Genomic DNA, 22,802 nt, shown 5'->3' with positions numbered 1-22,802 from the left:
GCTGGAGGCGGAGGGAAGAGCTGACCTTGCAGCTGGAGTCTGAAGGCAGGCAAAATTCTCTCCTCAGGAAGGTTTTGTGGCTCTTACTATCTTCATCATACAAGGTCATGACTGTACAGCAGAGAAACCAACAACTCCCTGCCCATAAGAATAAAGAAACTCTGGACCTAGAAACTGAAGCAATGGCTCTTTCAAGAATACAAGTTGAGGGACTGGGGTTGTGGCTCAGTGGTAGAGCACTTGCCTAACACATATGAGGCACTGGGTTCAATCCTCAGCACCACATAAAAATATATAAAAAATAAAACAAAGGTATTGTGTCCATCTACAACTAAAAGTATATTTTAAAAGAATGTAAGTTAAAAATTAATTATACTTAATAATATTGGAAAACAGTCATTTTATCTTCTTTTAAAAGTCCTGTATTCCCCTTGGCAGTTAGAAGTGCAGGCTTTGAGGACTTACTTCACTATAGTATTTCTCTGCTAGCAAATCAATAAAACTTCCATTTTCTCAAAAATAAATAAATAAATAAACAACTATGCATTTAATATTCATGTTGTATTTTTCACTGAGTTTGAGATTCCTGAAAAACACTAACTTCCTAGAGTAGGGACTGGAAAAATAAGACAAAAATCAGTCCCTCCAAAACAACTTCAAAATAAAACCTATGCTTTACTTCAAATTAACTGATACTACAACAATAATCTTCATCCAAACTGAGCTTAACCGATTTGGCATTTTATGTTCATGATATCCAAACCCACCATCTGATATTCACCTTCGAAAGCAAACAGCAAAGTCTTCTACACCAATATTAAAAGGCAAATAAATATAGACCTAAATTGTGAGAGCCAGTTCTGTTTCATGAGTTCTTTAGCTTTCCTCTTTTGTGAGCTCAGAAAGGTAACAGAAAATAATCAAAAAAGAAAAGCCATACAATATACACAGCAATGATAGCATGCTACAATCTTAGACTACAAATTTAGTCTTTTAGCTAAATTGTGTGTGTGTGTGTGTGTGTGTGTGTGTGTGTGTGTATGGTAGTACTGGGAATTGATTCCAGGGCCTCAGACTCACTAGCAAGTGCTCTACCTCTGAGCCACATCCCCAGTCTTAAGACTTATTTCTTTATGGTCTCTTACACACCTACTAGAGGTTGGGCAAATTCTATAAATTGTCAATTTTACATACAGTGATTAAGACTAACTCATTAAATGAGTCTAACTCATTAAATGACCTAATAAAATCTGATCTACATAGGAGCTTTCTCAAAAAAAAAAAAAAAAAAAACTGTAATAAAATCTTAGAAATAAAATCATTTAATCTAAAATGGGGGAAGAGTGACATTTAACCTTCGTAAAAAAAAAATTTAGTTGTATAAATAAATACCTTCATTTTATTTATTTATTTATTTGTGGAGCTGAGGATCGAACCTAGCGCCTCACACATGCTAGGTAAGCACTCTACTGCTGAAACACAACCCCAGCCCCAACATTTTAAAGAATTCTACCGTTCAGAATATGGGGTTACCTAATACTATTTAACACTTTCAGATATTTAACAATAATCTCTAATTTACTTTTAAAAAAGGCAATTTAGTCATCTAAACATCTTACCTATTAGGATGTCCTTGCAACCTCTTTGTAAGCTAAGGAAGAGAAAAACATTATTAGCAACAGCACTTCAGAGGCTACAATCTTCATTAGTTCCCAGTGTACAACAAGAGCTGAACATTATTTCATTTAGTAGTATATCTTCAACCAACTTTGAATTGTTCCCACAAGAGTAATTACCTAAAGAAATCTAGAACTGGATTTATATGAATCAATGTCCAAAATAGACAAATACATGGAGACAGTAAATAAATTCGATGATTGACAATAACTGGGGAAAGGGGAAGTAGAGTTACTACTGAGTACAGAATTTTTGGGGGGATGCCAACTGCACGACCTATGAACGTATTAAAATTCACTAAACTGTTCACCTTAAATAGGTGAATTTTATCTCAATTTTTTAAATACACAAAAAAAAATCAGGGTCAGGCAAATTTTGCCTTGGAGTTGATTAATAGTCAAAAAGCATATGAACTTTTCTAATATATGATACTGCATATTTATTTGTGTTGGTACAAAGGATTGAACCCAGGGGCAATGAACCATTGAGATACATTCCTAGCCCTCTTTATATTTTATTTAGAGACAGGTTATTGCTGAGTTGCTTAGGTCCTCACTAAGTTGCTGAGGCTAACTTTGAATTCACAATCCTCCTGTCTCTGCCTCCCAAGCCGCTAGGATCACAGGTGTGCGCCACTGCGCCTGGCCTTATACTGCATTTTTAAATACAGAGGTTTTTCACTACCAATAATGGTAAACCTTACTCCCACTATTAATAATAAAACCACTCTCACTCTCACAAAGCACTTCAACATGTTAAGCAAATAGCATAATTACTGATTACAAAGAACAGACTTTATCTTTAGATATACTTTTTAATAATTTGTACCCACTCTTTAAGCCTTCAATACAATCATGTATGCTTTTAAAAGAAACCAAGAAAAAGATTTTCCTTAAGGTAATAATGGTTACCAAATTATTGGAATTCTGTTGAATGCGATGCACCTAAGGTACCCAAATGGCTCCAAACCTCAGGATTTGCCTGAGCTGGAGTTATTTAGTCCTCGGTACCACTCAAGGCTTTCTGTTCTCCACCACTCCCTTGCTCCTGGCTTCTTTTGTCCAGCTGCTACCTATCCTTTCTTAACACTGTTAAATAAACTTACTTAAGCAAAGACAGGGCAACCGCTTGTCAGAGACAGTGAAAGTTAGTCTCGTATAGGCCTGAGGCTGAACCAGATCATTGTTACGCTCTTTATAATTCCACATCGATAGGCATAAAGGTTAACACCCCAAGTGCACTAAAGCAAATCAAAACATATCCAAAAGTCATTTCAAGTGAGGTCAGAGCTCCTTATAGGAAATAAGGGGAAAAACCAAATGTGGGTTTCTATTACAATCACCCCATGCAGTGATCTTCTGTACAAACAGCATTGTATGGTTCTCCTTAAAGTTGCAACTGCATTCTAGGTAAAGAGATACATACTCCCTGCTAATGGAATAAAGGTAAAAATGTCCATTGTATTTCCTTTTATTGGCTTATAAATTCAATTTCAACCTTTTTTTTTTCACCCTTCCAAAGCACTTTCCTCCAATTCATCCGTCACTCCCTCTCTAAATGCCATGCATCCTTAAGTATGAGTAAGGATCACAAATCCACTTCTCTAGACACTGGCATTTCCCTTTAATTCAAAGGATTAGGATCTTAAAATGAAAAAAGAAGCAGTTACCTCTTGCAACAATGGAATAACAGCATGCAAGGGTATCCTTAACACAGTCTTCTTTATCAGGTTTAAATTCCTAGTTTGGAGTACTTTCTGTGGAAAAAAATAACAATATCAACAATGTAACTATAATATAAGAAACTAAGGAGAATACAGGAAAAATTGTCTACAAAAATGATTTAAAATAAATCTGGGCAATAAACAACCAACTAAATTTGGCAAATCAAGGTTAGAGGCAATGTGTTATTCTCTTGATAAAATACCCAGGAGCAGAATGACTGGATCATATGGTAGGTCTATTTTTAATTTTTAATAAACTGCCAAACTAGTCAGGTGCGGTGGTGCACTCCTGTAATCCCAGCGGCTCTGGCTGAAGAGTATCATGAGTTCAAAGCCAGCCTCAGCAACTATGAAGCTCTGAACAACTTAGTGAGACCAGATCTTTAAATAAAGTACAAAATAAGGCTGGGGATGTGGCTCAGTGGTCCTGTGCCCCTGAGTTCAATCCCAGGTACAAAAATAAACAGATAAACAAACAAACTGCCAAATTGTTTTCCAAAGTAGCTGTATAATTTTATATTCCCAACAGCAAAAAGTGTGTGAGCTACTCTACATTATCCACAATACTACACTATCTTTTAATTTTCAACATCCTATACCAGATATGTACTGTTATTTATGGTAATCATTTACATTTCTGTGATTAGTAATATATATACTTTCATGCATACTTATTATTCGTTGGAATTCTTCTGTAAAGTGTTCAAATCTTTACCATTTTTTTTATTTTTTCTTGAGTGAAGTCTTATTTTTTAGTTCTTTCAATGATCTAGATACACCTTTGTCTGATACAAGTTTCAAATATTTTTGCCATTTACAGGTTCTCTTTTCAAGACATTATCTTTTAAAGAGAAGAGGTTTGTAATTTTCAAGAAGTCCAAGTTATCATTTTTTTTTTTTCAATTTTTTCCCTTTTTTGGCAGGGAAGGGAATAGTGGTGATGGAGTAAGGGGTTACCAGGGGTTGAATTCAGGGGCACTCGACCACTGACCCACATTTCCAGCCCTATTCTGTATTTTATTTAGAGACAGGGTGTCACTGAGTTGCTTAGCACCTCACTTTTGCTGAGACTGGCTTTAAATTCGTGATGCTCCTGCCCCAGCCTCCCAAACTACTAGGATTATAGGCATGCGCCACTGACCCCAGTGACCAATTTTTTCTTTAAACTTTCATGCTTTTCATGATGTATCTTAGAAAGCTCCTTATTTTCCTCTAGAAGTTTAGTTTTAAGTTTTATATTTAGGCCTATGGTCTACTTTCCATTAATTCTTAAGTGATATATGAAACAAAGCTGATAGGTTTTTCCCCCCAATGTGTGTAGTTTATTTGTGGAGTGTTTTTGTCCCTTAATCTATATTTTTCACCAATATTAAACTACATTGATCACACAGCTTTATCATAAAACCAGGTAGGGTAATTCTTCCAACCATAGTTATATAGTTCTGGTGATTTCACATCCTTTGTGTTTCCTATAAATTTCAAGACCAGTTTTGTCAATTTCTAAAAGATGACTGACAGGGACTTCTAAAATTTTAATTGAGAATGGGTTGAATATATAGATTGATTGGGGGAGATTCACCATCATAACAATACTGAATATTCTAACTTATAAAAACATGGGTTAGACCTCCAGTTACTTAAGTCTGAGCCAGGTATAGTGGCACAAAGCTTGTAATCTAACTTGGAAGGCTACGTCAGGACCAGCCTGGCAATTTAGTGAGACCATATCTCAAAATAAAAAAATGGAATGGGGGTATAACCCAGTGGTATAGCACCCCTAGATTCAATACTCAATTAAGCAGGGTTCCATTTTAATTAATTTATTGCATCCATTGTGATTTTAATGTTTTAATTTTAATCTGTTTTAGATCTGTTCTAGATTTCACTTAAACCTTTAGAAAATATTTATTTTTATTTATTTACTCATTTATTTTTAGTTGTAGATGAACACAATACTTTTATGTTATTCATTTATTTTTATGTGGTGCTGAGGATCAAACCTAGTGCCTCACATATGCAAGGCAAGCACTCTGCCACTGAGCCACAATCCCAGCCCCTAGAAAATATTTAAGTAATATTGATTTAATAAACTAAATTTAAATATTTATTTAACTTAAATAAATTAAATAAATATCCCTGTCCTTGCTCACTTTCCTTATTCCTATTTTTAATGTCCTCCTATGCATCATGTATCTGTGTAAGGCAGCTTCTGGTAAAGTTATTTTATGTGGGAGAAAACATTGTTTTTACTTGCCTCCCACCCCCCGCCCCCCGTTTTGGTATGAGGAATTGAATGCAGAGGCACTTTACCACTGAACCATATCCCCAGTCATTTTTAACTTTTTAATTTTTTGAGACAGAGCCTCACTAAATTGCTAAGGCTGGTCATGACCTTGCAATCCTGTCTCAACTTCCCTAGTAGCTAGGATTATAGGCATGCATCACCAAGCTCGCACAATGCATAATGCCCAGGTAATATACTATTACCATTACTTTGAACATTTTGGAGGGAATGGGGGCCTAATGGGGATTGAACCCAGGGGCACTCTGTTACTGAGCTACACCCACAACCCTTCTTATTTATTTTTTAAAATTTTGAGACATGGTCTCCCTAATTTGCTTAAGATCTAGCTAAATTGCTTAGGGTCTGGCTAAATTGCTGAGATTGGCCATGAATTTACAATCCTCCTATCTCAGTCTCTCTAATTGCTGGGATTACAGGCATGCCCCACCACAGCTGGCTTACTTCTCACTTCTAAAACAGGTTATTTTAAGAGCGCTTCACTGTAACTTTTACAATCTTTTCAAGCACATAATTTATTCAACTAATTTCCAATTGCTTCTACCTAGTAATACAAAACCTTTATAATTTGAAAACAGCATTTGTCTTTCAAACAACCTTATGACATCTGATAAAAGTTACATATTAACACCTTTGAGAAGTTCTTGCTAAAAGAGATTTGATACTAAATGTCTTTAAGTTTCTAGATCTAACTACCAGTATTCAGGAAACAAGATGGACAAAGGAACATACTAAATGATACCACAGAGGCAGAGTAGGCAAAATCCAGAACATGAGGACTGGGGCTGTAGCTCAGTGGTAGAGAGTTTGCCTAGCTTGTAAGAGCCACTGGGTTCAATAGATAGATAAATAGATAAATAAATTAAAAATAAAGGCATGCTGTCCATCTACAACTATAAAAAAATTTTTAATATGGGTAGAAAAATGAGTATTTTAAAAAAAAATCTAGAACATGGGACTCCCTATTAGACAAATTGTCTATAGAGTCTCCAAAAAGTAAATTACAAAACACAGAACAGACATAACAACAAAGTACAGGATATAATTTGTTGAGATCCTGTTTAAAGAAAGCAAAATTTAAACGCTAATTACATTTGATAATTTTAAAGAATTACTGTTTACTTTTTTAGACATGATAATGGACTGTGGTTATGTTTTTAAGCAATGGACTATAGCTGCTTTTAATTTGAATAGGTAAGTATCTATTAATGAAATGGCATTTGATCACTTCTGAGATCTGTTTCACTATAACCTGGGGGGTAGAGAGGTAAATGAACCATAAGAGATTGGCCAGTGTTGATAATTTCTGAAACTGAATGATGGCGATTCACTTTACTCAAAAAGTTTGAGCGCTGGGGAAATAGCTCATTTGGTAGAGTGCTTGCCTTGCATACACAAGGCCCTGGATTCAATCCCCAATACCACCCCCAAAAAAAAAAAAAATTGAAATGTTTCTCAGGAAAAAAGAAAAAAACTTTGTACCTGATTCACCCACTGAGGAATGTTTCAAAGCATAGTTACATAGGCAATGATGACAGGCAAGTTATACTACATTTCAAAAATACTGTCAATTGTTTTCTACAGCTTCTTTCTTATAAAATCCTCACCTAGGTGTTTTTTGTTGTTGTTGTCGTTGTTGTTTTGCCACAGTAAACTAAAATCCACCTTCTAAAACTTCTTTAAAAGTAATTTGAGGTTTTTAGACTTGCTAATTTTCTCTCTCATTTTGTAAAACCTCCTTTAGACACAAATATATTACCACTTAGAAATAAAATCAAAGACATTATTCATAGATTACAAATTATACAACTATGACTAAAACTATGATGCTGCTGAATCATTGAGAATGCATGTCACAATTAAATATTCTATATAGAGCACTACCACGTTATGAAATTCAAGAGGATTAATTTGAGTAACTTCATACAAGCAGTCACCAACTTCCACAGAAGTCATAAATGCCTACTTTCATATAATTTTTAGTACTTTTGCCTTCATATATTTTACAACATATCCCCCAACCCTCTTGAATTTCCCCCCAAACCTCCTACCCATTGTCAAGGTTCCACCTCACCGCCCCCTCTCACGGCCAGGGGGAAATAAGTTTCTGGAATCCAGAGTAAAAACTCAGGAACGCATTTTCCTACAGAAAAAAATATAAATTGTGATCTAGAATGCTGAGTATTATAATTCAGCTACGCTATTTTTATAAAGGCTTTTGTAAACTAAAGCCTAAAAACTAACAATTCAGAACAATATTTCTATGAGAAAATGCATTCCAGGTTTAAAGGAATTAAACACAAAACCACTGTAGGTTAGTGACTGTCTGTATAATGTCACCATATTATATACATTTGACTAAACTCACAAAATATTAATTACAAACTGCTATACAACATGATTATTCACTGTCATGTGCTGTATCACTTTCTAGGAAAAACTAAAAATTTAAATCATTGAAACACTGCTAAAATACTTACATTTAGCATTTCGAAATCATTACTTTCTAAACCCTGTGTGAGAAGAACTGGAAAGCTATTCGTCTGCAAAAGGTCATCTTTTTCTTCTTTTGTATCTATATCCATTGCTCCCAGACGTTCTTCAATGCTAACCTACAGAACAGAAACAACCTATTAAGATCAATAAGAGAAGACCTAATATAGGGCTGGGACTGCAGCTTGCCTGGCATGTGTGAGGCACTGCGTTTGATCCTCAGCATCACATAAAAATAAATAAATTAAACAAAGGTATTGTGTACATCTGCAACTTTTAAAAAAATTTTAAATAATTTAATAAAAAGACCTAATATAGTTGAGAGACAAAAACACACAACTGATTTACTGTCTTTTTTCTTTTCCTTCTCTCATATTAACATTAATAAGAATTCTTTAATGTTTAACGGATCTATTATTATTTTTCATTTTCAACCTGTAAAATAATAATAAAATCAATTTTGATGTTTTTTAAATAGATATTTTTTTAGTTGTAGTTGACACAATCCCTTTATTTTATTTATTTATTTTTATGTGGTGATGAGGATCGAACCCAGGGCTTTGCACGTGCTAGGCAAGTGCTCTACTGCTGAGCCACAACCCCATCCTCTTGAGTTAATATATCCCTGTAAAAAAGAAAAGAAAAAAAAAAAAGGAATCATTTCAACCCAAAAAAACCCAAACATGTTCATTTTTATTCAAATGGAATCTCACTACCACAAGGACTACATGGAAGACAAGTGAAACATCTCCAATTCAAGTTTCCATAAGCTAACAAAAAATATGAATGCCAAAGAAGCATGATTTAAAAATGTTAATTCACAGAATACCACTATGGAAGATTCAACAGAGTTAAGGAGCTGGCATCTGATTACTAAAGCAAAAGAAACAACCCATTACCCCCAATCTAATTATCTCTTGGCAAAAACTTCAGATCTGTAAAAGGAAGAAAAAAAAATTATCAACAGAGCGTGCTTATGCACTCAAAAAATTCATAAAATGTCTTCCTATTTTTTAATGATTCCAAATGTTTTATTAGCTAGATGCTTTACTACAGACAAGTGTTCTTGATAATATTTCTTAATTTAAACATACATGACTATGATACAAAGACCCAATTGAAAGAACTGATCCCTGACTGAAACCATAATTTGCCAGCTCCTTGGTAGCAAAGTGAAGATATAAATCTGTTCTATGACTAACAAAGCAAACAGGTGTGCTCTGGAAAGCTTCCTACTTGTATCCTAACATATGGAAAACATTAAAAAGGAAGGATATTAAAGAAATTAATCTAGGCCAGGCTAAAGAAAGCTCATACTTTTATTTAAGGCCAGATATCACACTACTAAGGAATAATGTTTATGAATAGCTAGGTTACCTCCAACCCCTCCAGCTAAAGAATTGATAAAATTCTAGATTACTTAGACAAAAGTGAAGAATGTGAATGAAAGATGGAGAGGAGAACTCTACAGAGATTAATACAATAACTACAGAAGGGTTTTGAGAGTGAAAAATAACGTTTATAAACATTTTAAGCAATTATAATGACCATTTTTAAAGACCAACTGGCACAAAACCAGCCAGGATTGCTCAGACAGCCAAGAGAAAAGAGGCATCACTGGAACTCAGCAATATGCGAAACCCAATGAAAATCATCACAGCAAGTCCTGACTTATTCAATTTTATATTATCCTGTTAATTATTAACAAATGGCCAAAATTTAATAAAAAAAATTTCCACTTTCTCTTAACAGTGACCAAGTCAAGTCTTATAAAGGTGACAATCTAGAATTTGGGGACCTGAGCTGCCTGGGAGGAACATAGAACAGCAACAAACTTAGGACATTTCTTATAAAGATTCAGCTTTAGCATTATTCAATATACTTATTACACTCTCCCAAGCACTCTTAAATCTCAAACTCAAGTATCTGGTCAAAGGGGTTGCAGTACCTCATTTCCTCCTAATTTCCTCTTGGTCTCTACTTCCTTGGCTGGTGGAGGAGGCCTGATAGCAGCATGATGCCCAGGAATCCCAGGCACCAGAACTTTTGCTTCAGAATTCATCACTGGTGTTCTCACCTGTTAAACACAGTTTTGGGAATGTATAAAAAGAAATTATGCCTTACTCATTACAGTTCCTCAATGAGAAAACAAAGCTCTTCAAAAGGCTTTTCTATTGAAAAACTCAACGTAATCTAATTGCCATGATAGGAATACAAGGTAAATTTTAACTGAATGTTGGCAAATTAAGTTTTAACATAATAACCTGAGAATACATGGCTTTAAAACTTCTGAGACTTTGTTAAAAGTGAAAAACAGCAGGCATGGTGGAGCAAGCCTATAATCTCAATGAATCAGGAGGCTGAGAAAGGAGGATCAGAAGATCAAGGCCAGCCTCAGCAAATCAGTGAGGCTCTCAGCAACTAAGTGAGAACCTATCTCAAAATAAAATATAAAAAGGACTGGGGATGTAACTGAATGATAAAGTGCCCTGAGTTAATCCCCAGTCATCCCCCTCAAAATGAAAGAATAAAAAATAAGAAGCAAAACCTACAGATTACCCAAGGACACAATGATTTAAAAATGTTAAAGAGCAAACTTATACATTTTATAACCACCTCCAAAAATCAATCTTTGCCAGAAATGCTCAGACAGCCAAGAGAAAAGTGTCATCTCTGAAACTCAGCCAGAAGCGAAACCATGTGGTTGTCATCATAGCATGTCTGGGTTTTCCCATTCCCCTTAAACTGTTAAATACATGACATTTACATGTAGACACCAAGTTAACCAAGTTAGTTATATTCAAAGCACAGCACCACAATGATGCTCTTTATGTGTGGGAATAAATTTTAGCCTCATTGTGGTTTTACTGCACCCTAAAACACAATATTCTTCTCAACAAAGATTTTTTTTTAAAGTACTGAGACTGAGAACCATTCATTAACAAAGTTAATATTCACTGCTATGTATTCCCTGTCCTGATGATCATATACCTGGGCAAGAAAGAACTAAACTCAAGGTTTTTAATTCTAACCAGCCAACCATTCTCTCAGTCAACAAATCAAGAGCACCTAAATGAAGTTTTATAATCTTGGTATCTAAAACTGTAATCACACAAAATTTTTAAGGCAAGATCACAAAGTACAGAATTAAAAAGATAAATGAAGTTTAATACTACAGAACAATTCCCCCCAAATTTCATTTTTACTTAATTTACTTGGAATGTGGAATGTACTTACCTTTGTTATGGCTGTTTCTACTTTTGGGGCCCAGCAGTTTGAAATATCTCTTACTAAACACATATGAGTTTCTTTCGAGTTTAAAGCCTAGGAATATTTTTTAAAAGAAGGGAGATGGAGGGAAAAGAATGTCAAACAAAGAAATTGGGAATAAGAACAAAATGACAAACAATGATTAATTGTGCATTTTCTAAAAATAAAAAAATTAGTGTGGAAGGCTTCCTCACTAAAATGTTGGCCACAATCACCACTCTTACAGCAACTGAGGGAAATGGGTAAACTCCTAAGACACTGCAGAATTTTTAACATTCATAATTTAAAGGAGCAAATGGACTTTTTTCTTCTTCATTCTTTTTGGCAGTACCTGGGATCTAACTCAGGGGTGCTCCACCACTGAATTACATCCCCAGCACTTTTTTTTTTTTTTTTTTTTTTAAGTTTTTGAGGCAATGTCTCATTAGGTTGCCCAGGTAGGTCTCAAACTTTCAATTCTCCTGTCTCAGTCTCCTGAGTGCTGGGATTACAAGCATGTGCCACCACACCCAGAAGATTTTTATTTTTAAATCTATGTATTAGGTTTTTTTTTAAAAGTATCCACTGGGCTGGAGACATGACTCCAAGATAGATGCATGAAGACCTGGATTTAATTTCCAGCACCAAAGGAAAAAAATAATGGTGAAAAAGAGTATTCTATTTTTTTCTGCGGACAGGGGATACTAGGGATTGAACTCAGGGACATTAGACCACTGAGCTACATCCCTAGACCTTTTTTCTTTCTTTCTTTTTTTTTTTTTTCCCAGAGACAGGGTCTCACTGAATTGCTTAGCACCTCACTTTTGCTGAGGCTGGCTTTGAACTCTTGATCCTCCTGCCTCAGTCTCCCAAGCCGCCAGGATTACAGGTGTGCACCACCATACCCAGCGAAAAAGATACTTTTTAACTCAACAAATGGTGGCCATGCATTATTCCACTCATAGTTTCCCTGAGGGCCTTATTAAGTACTAAAAATGCAAGCTCAAGTAATCACCTATATGGACATGCCAATAATTCACAAGTGTTCGAAGAAACTTCTGTAGTAAAAAATGTTAAGTCATTGCACTGCCCACTGCAATCCCACTTAGAAAATACAATGGGTGTTATCAAAAAGGGCTCTTATGAAGATATCCATTTTATGTAACTAGGCAAAATTCAACACAAGTCATATCTGTGCTAACCAAAACAACAACAGTAGGAACATGAGGCTCCTGGGCACTAAGAGGAGGCTAATCCCAACTGAGATGTATAAATGTAAAATAAAATGCACACCAGAAGACAAAATGACAAAAGAGGGAAGTGTAAAACAACATTAAATATTTCAAAACAATGCTTTATATCAAGTAAGTGTGAAAATGTTATTTTAGGTATACTGGGCTGAATAGAACACAAAGTTCTTACAAATTAAAATAAACCACCCAGTGAAAGGTCCTATTTCTCCTTAAGTATTCCAATGAGTAGCCAATATGTTCTTAAAAAATAAAAAAAAAAAAAATCCTCTTTCCCAAGGATGGGTTGATGCCATATTGTTTTTCTCCAGAGTAGCATCTACGTACCACTCGCTCAATAGTAGGCTGAAACCAATTGCCATATACAAGCAACAATGACATTTTGTCTGGGCAAAAGCCAGCTGCTAGAATAGGGATGGGTTTTGGTGTTGATTTCTTGCCTTTCCCAGGTGTTGTTATCTGAATTGTACAGTTTGAAGTCAAAGGCTTTTTGCAGTGTCTAGGAATAGGGAAAAACAAATATTAAGATTAGAGAATTTCAAACAACACCTCTTACTAATTCTCTGAAGCTGGTACCTAGTCATGTAAAGTAACCCTCCTCTAACCTCCACACTACCACCACTACCTGAAGCACAAGTATGCCTTTCAAGATTTCACCTGCCCCCACCAACACCTCCATGCTAAAACTGGCCTTGAAACACACCTGCCCCTCTGCCCCTCTCTATCAGGACCCAGGAAAGCCCCAAAAGGAGGCCCCAGGCAGGCACAATGCCACATGCCTGTAATCCCAAAAACTAGGAAGCCGAGGCAAGAGAATTCCAAGTTTAAGACTAGCCTCAGCAACTTAGTGAGAGCCTATTTCAAATTTCTTAGACATGGGGATATAACTCAATGGTTAAGTTTCCCTGAGTACAATCCCCAGTACCAAAAGAAAAGGACTCCGTAAGCTCCCAAATGACCTCTCTCTCACCTGCTCCAACCCGCCCCTCACTTCAGCCCTTACACATATTCTCTCTTCCAGCCAGTCCCATCTCCAACAATTCCCAACCCCCAGAAGCCTCACCATGACCTCTGCAATATAACTCCAGAAACAAATTATGTCTTCCATATCTAAGGACATTTCTAACCTTCTCTTCCCTGGCTCATCCTTGCAACCCTCTCAAGTTGTAGCTGTTTTCTCTCCCACACCCTTGTGCCAGAGACCTTGGTAAGATCTGATTTACGTGTGCTCCTCGTTCTCCACTGACACTTCAAGACTACAGTTATCTCCCTCTTTCACCTGAAAACTTTCAAATGTTGTCAGCAACACCCTTCCTGTTGCCACCTCTGGGTTACTCCCCTATATTTCTGGAAGATTTCAGTGGTTTACTTCCTTCTTCCCAACACTGCTCCCTAATGAATTCCTTTCTTGGTAGTTGCCATATTTCATGTTCAGGCTGAAGAGACTTCTAATAATACTCTGGTATCTCAGTTCCTACTTCCAATGATTGTACCCTTCATTGTATTTCAGTCACACATTCCTCACACCTTAGATATATTATCACTTATTCCTTAAGTGCACCCCCCTCTATCATTTAAACTTAAAGCTATCTTTCCAACTTATTCCTTCAAGTATAATAACTTCACAACTATACCTAGAAACCAAGAATTTGCATCTCTGCTTTGGCCTTTACCTCTCTTTTAGGCTATTTCCAGCATATCACACAGAACAACTGCCTCAAAATTTAGATCAAATCCCATCAATGCTCCACTTAAAGCCCTTCAACAGCTTACCAGTACACAAGAAGAAATATCCAAGTCCTCACCGGGCTCACTATCTCTGGGTCCCAGTTCCTTTAGGCGTCAATTATACATTCCATGTACACACCACTATGTAAGTAAGTCTCAAGGGCTACACACTATGTTTATGGATACCCCTAGGAGAACTCAATGGAGGAAGATTTGAATTTCTTGAATGTTTGAAAGTGAGTACATACTACTTTTATAATGGTCTATAGTTAAATCCCTATACTTATATTTTAAAAGTCACTCTCCTAACCACACAAAAAAAATTAAAATAAAATGGTCCATAACTCCAAAAACTTGGGTTCTTACTGTATTAATATAAATAAATAAACTAAATGAGCTGTAATATAATGAAAGAATATGAGGTGGAAATACGAAAAATAAACAGGGAAACAAATTTCTGACCAGGAAAACTTCTTACTTACCCATTTAATATGTGTTCAAAAAGATGGACCTGACCATCTCTGCAAACAACAGCTAACTTGACAGGCTAAAAGAAAAATGTAGCCGATTAACTCAGTGAATAATATGCATTAGTCCCCAATCCATGAAAACTCAATTTTCGTCCCATCCTTTTAAATAATCAGAGGAAAAGAACAGAGAGGATCAACTTAAAAATGATCACCTCTGGCAAAGGAACAATCTATGTGTTACTGTCAGATACACAAGTAAAATATTGGGCAGTATCAGAACTGAGGTTTTGTCTTGGAATTTTACTTTAAATTACTATAAGTACAATTTTATTAAAGTCAGAATTAGCTGACACTTGTCAGAATTAGCTTCGGGTGCCATCACCTTTTTAAAAAAGTCCCGTTTTATTATTGACAATTTTAAGTATAGTGCCAGTATTATTATTAGATAAAAAAAATTAAATCTAAATGTAGCAAAGAATTCGGTCACAAAATAAGAAAGCAAAAATACAGTCCATTTTCTAAAGTTATTGAGCATGATTTCTCTTGTTATAGACGTTACTAGAATTTAGATTCAAAGTATCTACCACTAAAAAACCATACACACATTTTAAACTTTTTGGCAAGTGATTTTGTTTAATAACACGGGAATACATACCAAAGTGTTTCTCATTATATTACTTTCCTATGATCAAAACTTCTATAATAAACATGAGATAGTGCACCAATCACACCAAATGTTCTCAAACCTATGACTTTATAAAGTATATAATGGTTACATGTTGGATTCCTAGGATAGTTATCTAAAAATACTTAAAATAACTGTGTTATCTCCTCGCTATCTGAACTGGATCCTAAAAGACAGAATTCCTTATAGTCAATCACTGATCAACATCCCCAGACTTCCATTATAAAGCCAAGCTTGTAATCCCAACACAGAAACATGCACCCATGTCCAGACATCTCAGGGACTGAGGCAAGAAGATTTAGCATTAGAGGCCAGCCTGGGCAAGCCCCCCCCCAGCCCCCTCAAAGGAAAAGGAAAAGGAAAAAAAAACACACACACACACACACACACACACACACAGAAAAACCCTGAGTTTGCTAACAGCAGAATCAATATCTAAACCAGTCTCTTAAATTTTTAAATCAATGCTCATTCCACTACAGTACTTTTCAAACATATTAAAACAAGATGAAAAATTTCTAAATCATCTCTAAATCCCTAAGGGTTTGCAACATACAAATTTCCAAACCTCTGTTATGAAATATCCTAAAACTGTCTTAAAAAAACAAAAAGATTCAAAGACTCGGCCCAAATCAAAATTTTACCCAGCTTTAGTCAAACAGACACATGAACATGAAGAACTTCAGTAAAGCCATATTTATTTAATGCTGAAAATTCTAAAATATAAAAAAGCATCAAAAAGAATAATGTGGTTTCCCCACCCTCTGTTACTGGGGATTGAATCGAGGGAAGCTCTCACAGTGAGCTACCACCAACCCATTTTATTTTTTGAGACAGTGTCACTCAATTGCCAGGCTGGTCTCAAAGTCTACTTCCAAGTTACTGGGATTACAGACATGTGCCCCTTTGCCCATGGGATGTCATTCTTGGAACAAAACACATCTTAGTTAGGACCTAGAAGGTTTTATAACCAAAAAAATGCATTTGATAAAACAATTTTGTTAATTTACATGATGACTTAAATATATACTACCTTTGTACACAAACCTTCCCCTTCCCTTTCTCTTATAAGAACTTATCACAGTGATGTAATGTTGCTTTCACAGTCTAAGATTTTGGTTACATTTTGTTATTACTCCCTCACATCCATACTTTAAGACTAAAGTTTATAAAATCCAAAAACAATTCTCAAAAATCAAGCCACTTACCTCCTCTTTATTTTCTGACAAAGTCAAGTCAATATAGACAGGTTCATCAGTGACCGTAAAAGACATCACTGCACTTTTTTCTTTGTTTTCTGACCGGACCTGCCTAGAAAACAAAAGCAACCATTAGATAAGAAGACAGATTTACCCAAGAGGGAAATCACAGTATTTGAGTCCCTATAGTTTTTGTTGATCTTTTGAAAGCTTAGTAAGATTATTAAAGGTCAAAATAAGGGGAACATCCATGCCACAACCTTATTAGCATATTGGTTTGGAAAGACAAAGTATTTTTTTTTTTAAAGAGAGAGTGAGAGAGGAGAGAGAGAGAGAGAGAGAGAGAGAGAGAGAGAGAGAGAGAGAATTTTTTAATATTTATTTTTTAGTTCTCGGCGACACAACATCTTTGTTGGTATGTGGTGCTGAGGATCGAACCCGGGCCGCACGCATGCCAGGCGAGCGCGCTACCGCTGAGCCACATCTCCAGCCCAAGACAAAGTATTAATACATTTCTGGCAAATTAAAACAATGAATAACATTCTCTATCCTGTTCTACTGATCTCTTTGTCTATTTTGATGTCATCACAATGTTTTGATTAACAACAGCTTGATAAAAGCTTGAAGTCAGACTATGTTAGTCCAACTTTTTTATTTTTGTTTTTCAAAGTCACTTTGACCATTCTTATGTCTTTTTCATCTCTATTTGAGCTTGAGAATCAGCTTGACAATTTCTCTGAAAAAGGCTGATGGGATTTTGGTTTGCATGGAGTCTACAGTCAATTTAGAAATAATTCACTTTATAACATCAAGAAAAAGTGTCCAAAAGCAGACATACTGTGTCTATACCCCCTTCCACACACTTACCATCCTCATTTTTCATGGACTATGTATTTGTGAATTCACATACTTGCTAAAACTTACTTGTAACCCCAAAATTATTGTCTGTGAGCATTCATGCTTATTCAGTCATGTGTGGGAAAATGAAAGCTGCAAGCTGTCCAATGCCCAGCATTTCCAGAAATCTGAACAAGGCTTCATCTGCCTTATTTCAGCTCTTATATAAGAAGTCTACTTAGTGCCATCGTTTCTGAATTTTCATTATATTTGTTTATTAGTAATTTCACTGTTTAAAGTTACCCAAGGGCTGGGGTTGTGGCTCAGTGGTAGAGCGTTTGCCTAGCATGTTATGAGACACTGGGTTCAATTCTCAGCACCACATATAAATAAATAAAATAAAGATCCATTGACAACTAAAATATAATATTTTTTAAAAAAATAGCTACCTAAAAGCATAGTACTAAAGTGTTGAATATGTTCCTAAGTGCAATAAGGTTCTAATGTGCCTTATAGAGAAAATATATGTCAAATAAGACTGAGTTACAGTGGTAGGAGTCTAATGTTACATCAAAGTTCATACGTACTTGACAGAACAACTATGAATACTGAGAATCAACTGTATACTTGTATGAGTGTGTATATACATAGGCAAAAACAACTCAGTGGAGACAACCTCTTCAAAAAATAGTACTGCAATCACTGAATACCCATAATGGAAAAATATAATCATTAGGCATTTGTGGTAGGAACTGAAATTTACTACCACAATGAAACATCACTACCCATCTATTAGAATGGCTTAAATTAATTGCCATACCAAGTGTTGGTGAGAATGTGAAGAAATTAGTACTCTCTTATATAGCTATCAGGAATATAAAATGATACAAAACAAAATATGACAATCTTAAAAAATTAAAATGTTCACCTATCATACACTCTAGCCACTGCTCTCCTAGGTACTCACTAAAGAGAAATCATGCCAGTCCAGATTTGTACACAAACATGCATAGCAGCTCTATCTGTAATGATCCTAATCTGTCAACAAACCTGGAAACTTGGGGTAGGGAGGGATTAGCAAAGGACCCAGAAAACTCTTGGGAGCAATGCACATGTTGTCTTGCTTGTGGGTCAAGGTTTTCAAAATATGTACATGTAGATCAAAGCATCAATCTATACATTTTAGAAGTATGCAGTTTACTTAAGTTAGACCTTACGCTTTATTTTGTATAAAAATGAGTTAACAAACGTGATTTTACAAACACTATTCAAAAATCAACTTCTTTTCATCAACTTGTAGAAATTGTATCTTAGCCCATCAATAAGAGATAACATCATCTCCTCAAAGTACTGGGATAGCATGTGCATACCATCAAACCCAGCTTGGTGAGCTGCACTTCTAAATGAGCACTGTTTTGTAAACACATAGTAATTTTATATGGTCAAGGACATGCTCAACTAATTATTACTAGAATAAGAAACTATTTCCATTTTTAAAGACTCTTATTACCTATGAATAGCAGTTGGGAATAAAAGCACCATCAGATGCTGACATAAAATCCAAAAATTTCTCATTTAAAAACTTTGATGGCTCTTTAATATCAAACTAATTTTTATTTTTAAAAATCTCATTTAGAAGAAGATGGATTAAAAGTAACTTCTGAGGGGCTGGGGATATAGCTCAGTTGGTAGAGTGCATGCCTCACATGCACAAGGCCCTGGGTTCAAAAAAAAAAAGTAACTTCTGAGTGAATTAGTAACAACTACTACTACAAAAAAAGGGGATTATTGGTAAATCTCAGTAATAAGTCAGGAAAATTTATATCCTCAGCAAACTATCTGTAAATAGATATTATTGCATTAATCCAGTGGCACCACATATTCAACAGAATGAAGTTTTCCTAAAAAAATATTTTAAGCTACTTTTAAACTGCCCAGTCACAAAAATACCGAGACCCCTGCATCTCCAGAGAGGTTATATTATGTAATGTTCTTAAGTGTTTTCAAAATATGTTTTTTAGGCAGACTAAATTCTTTATTACAAGTCAAGGTAATTCCAATTAAATGCAATAAAGCAAGTTTCATACTCTTTTTTATTAACCACATAAGCTTTGACAAATTTTAAGGCAAAGCTGTGTCCCAAATTCAAAAGAATCACCTACCAGACATTAAGTAACCGGTCATGCACTGCTCCAGATAAGAAATAAAGACCTGTAATTCCATCAAAGGGCTGGCTCTCATTAGGAGGTCTGATAGTAGTGAACATAAGTGATGAAACTGGTGTCGCATGTCCTGTGAAGTGCTAGAAAGTTAAATCTTATTTAGGAGAGGATGGATTCAAAGCACTACAAACATTAAAATTCCCTAGGTATCATCATAAATAAGCTCTAAATGATATTATCTAACAAAAGAGCTCTACAGGGAAGTAAGAATTCTATTTAATAGTAAGCAAATTATATTATTTGTTATAATCCCCTCTTCTTAAAAATAAAATAAAAACTCTGAAAACACTGAAAATTAAGATGTTCCTTTTAATTCAGATGATCCTACCACATTAACTTTATTTCTTCCATTTTTTTTTAACAATGTTGAGGATTAAAACAAAGGGTCTCTCACATGCTAGGCAAGGGCTCTACCACTGAGCTACATCCCCAGCCCCAGTTCTACGCATTTCTCAAGTGTGCTCAGGTGCTCAGACACAGCCAAGGAATTGTAGGTCCTCATTTTACTCTCAGTGAGTCGAAACCACAATTTTAAGGCATCATCACAGCACCAAAAGTTGAGTAACCTCTGAATTCAACTGTTTTTCCCTCCTAATACTAATCTCCATAGTTAAACACTATAAATGGACCAAATGCTGGATACAAGCAAGAAAACAAAATTACCACAATCCTTTCATGGTAGAATAGATTTTAAATTCAGAGTCCATTTGTTTATTTTATTCATTTTTTTGAAAAATGCAAACTTGTCTATAATGTACTTAATATCAATGAATCAAATTTGGAGGCTAATTGTTATCTAATTGGTGTACCTAAAAATTTAAAAATCTGTTTGGGCTGGTTGCCGGGGGGAGGGGTGGGTTGAGATGGGGATCTCATTAGGCTGTCCAGACTGGACTCAAACTCCGGGGCCCAAGCAATCCTGCTGCCTTAGTCTGCCAAGTGCTGGAACTATAAGATACCATGGAGCATGACTAAGAATTTGTACTTATGGAACAACATTCTACGACTCAAACTTCTTTATCTTTCTCTTACATACTGTATATGATTGTCAGCTTACAAAATAATTTGACTCACTCTGTAGACTTCTTTGGTCTCCAAAACCCATAGTTTGATTGTTCGACCAGCTGAAAGCAACATTTTTCCATCTGGGCTGATACACAGGGAAGTGACGCTGCTATTGTCACCTTTCCATTTGCTGTATAGTGAAGACAGGTAAACACATCTCACTGATGGGGCAAAACAAACCATAAAACAACAACAAAAAAAACAAGCAATAAAAATACCATCTGAAACCCTAGGACAATTGCATCCCCTAAAATCCTGTGTTAAGTTCATAATCCTAGACATATATCAGAGTGAAGTCTCCTTCATAGGTTCCTCTCAACATGGCATATTATGAAGAAGAGGATAAAAAATTCTCCCATCTTATAGGCTTTTGTAGGTATCCCATATATTTTTGATGATGAGCCATAATGGGTTAAAGCATAAAATGCACTAGAGAATAACATTCTACACACTGACATTTTAAGGCCCTTCAATCAAGCCACAAATAAGGCCCCAACAATTGAGTCACACATCCACACCAAAACCTTCCAATCAGCTTTTTTAATTTTTAAGATGCAATAGGCAGCCAAGGATCTCCAGCAATTTAAAGAATGCCTTCAACATGAAAAATAGACTAAATCAGACAAATCACCACACATCACCCTCAAAGGATGATTATAAAGAGAAAAAAATTGAAATATTACATTATTTTCAGAGAACTAAAAAAATTCAATGATAAAGAAATATAGAAGAAATTTTTAAAAAAACCCTCCTTGAAGTTAAAAATACAAGAGAAATTATAAATTCCATAAGTTTTTTTGTCCCCCCCCTCCGTACTGAGGACTAAAACCAAGGGCGCGGGCTGGGGATATGGCTCAGGTGGTAGCGCGCTTGCCTGGCATGCGTGCGGCCCGGGTTCGATCCTCAGCACCACATACCAACAAAGATGTTGTGTCCGCCGAGAACTAGAAAATAAATATTAAAAATTCTCTCTCTCTCTCCTCTCTCACTCTCTCTTTAAAAAAAAAAAAAAAAAAAAAAAAAAAAAAACAAGGGTGCACTACCACTGACCTGCATACCCACTTTTTTTTAATCTTATCCACTGATAAAGTCTACAGCCACAACTTTTTTTTTAAAAGACAGAGAGATAGAGAGATAGAGAGAGAGAGAATTTTAATATTTATTTTTACTTTTCAGCATACAAACATCTTTGTTTGTATGTGGTGCTAAGGATCGAACCTGGGCCAGGCAAGCATGCTACCACTTGAGCCACATCCCCAGCCCCCCCCCCTTTTTTTTTAACTTTTTGTTTTGAGACAGAGTCTCACTAAGTTGCTAAGGGCCTTGTTAAGTTGTTGGCCTTGAGCCTGCCTCAGCCTCGAGTCTCTGGCATTACAGGTATGCACAAAACTACGCCTAACTCAACAGAAGATTTTGAAAATGAAATTGAAAAAATTAAACAGACAACAAATAAAAAGGCAAAATGAAAAACCAGAGAAAACAAGTCAGAAATTGCAATAATCAGCTCAAAAAATACAAGATCTGAAAAACAGTATATAGTAATAGGGACTTAAAAAATAGTGAATAAAATTATCTAATGAATAGTACAAGAAAAATGGAGCACGTGAATTTCTAGGCTGCCAGGCTAAATGGTCTCATCCAGCACCAATGCAATTAATTAATTAGAGAGCACATAAAATTACAGAATACCCAAAATAATTAAGACTGAAAAGACAATGGAACAAACACCTTCAAAGTCCTAAAGGAAACCAGGGTAATCCCAGCCACTCCAGAGGCTGAGAGGTGGGAGGATCACTGGAGCCCTGGCAACTCCATGAGGCCCTATCCCAAAATGAAACAAAATAAAACATTCTGAGGGAAAGTAATTTCAAACTAAAATCATTATCCTCAAACTATCAATGA

General features: G+C 35.6%; 1 protein-coding gene and 3 non-coding genes across 4 annotated transcripts in view; all 4 read right to left on the bottom strand.

The window, feature by feature from the left end:
• The window catches only part of Wdr43 (WD repeat domain 43), a 43,885-nt gene that overhangs the window by 9,083 nt on the left and 12,000 nt on the right, over positions 1-22,802 (bottom strand). The window contains exons 4-13 of the mRNA XM_026407164.2: positions 20,910-21,030; positions 19,776-19,915; positions 16,786-16,888; positions 14,905-14,969; positions 13,022-13,193; positions 11,433-11,519; positions 10,144-10,272; positions 8,183-8,314; positions 3,347-3,433; positions 1,620-1,651 (exon numbers count right to left, since the gene is read on the bottom strand). Coding sequence (XP_026262949.2) covers positions 1,620-1,651; positions 3,347-3,433; positions 8,183-8,314; positions 10,144-10,272; positions 11,433-11,519; positions 13,022-13,193; positions 14,905-14,969; positions 16,786-16,888; positions 19,776-19,915; positions 20,910-21,030 — 1,068 coding nt within the window. The remainder of the gene's footprint in view (positions 1-1,619; positions 1,652-3,346; positions 3,434-8,182; positions 8,315-10,143; positions 10,273-11,432; positions 11,520-13,021; positions 13,194-14,904; positions 14,970-16,785; positions 16,889-19,775; positions 19,916-20,909; positions 21,031-22,802) is intronic.
• Positions 9,781-9,858, bottom strand: LOC113175873 (small nucleolar RNA SNORD53/SNORD92). The gene has a single exon (XR_003300013.1). It is a non-coding gene; the product is annotated as a small nucleolar RNA SNORD53/SNORD92 (small nucleolar RNA).
• Positions 10,837-10,914, bottom strand: LOC113175812 (small nucleolar RNA SNORD53/SNORD92). The gene has a single exon (XR_003300011.1). It is a non-coding gene; the product is annotated as a small nucleolar RNA SNORD53/SNORD92 (small nucleolar RNA).
• Positions 20,302-20,386, bottom strand: LOC113175924 (small nucleolar RNA SNORD53/SNORD92). Its single transcript, XR_003300016.1, has one exon. It is a non-coding gene; the product is annotated as a small nucleolar RNA SNORD53/SNORD92 (small nucleolar RNA).

This window comes from Urocitellus parryii, chromosome 12 (genome assembly GCF_045843805.1).
Source record: "Urocitellus parryii isolate mUroPar1 chromosome 12, mUroPar1.hap1, whole genome shotgun sequence".
Classification (NCBI taxonomy): Eukaryota; Metazoa; Chordata; class Mammalia; order Rodentia; family Sciuridae; genus Urocitellus; species Urocitellus parryii.
This window is presented reverse-complemented; position numbering and strand designations above follow the sequence as displayed.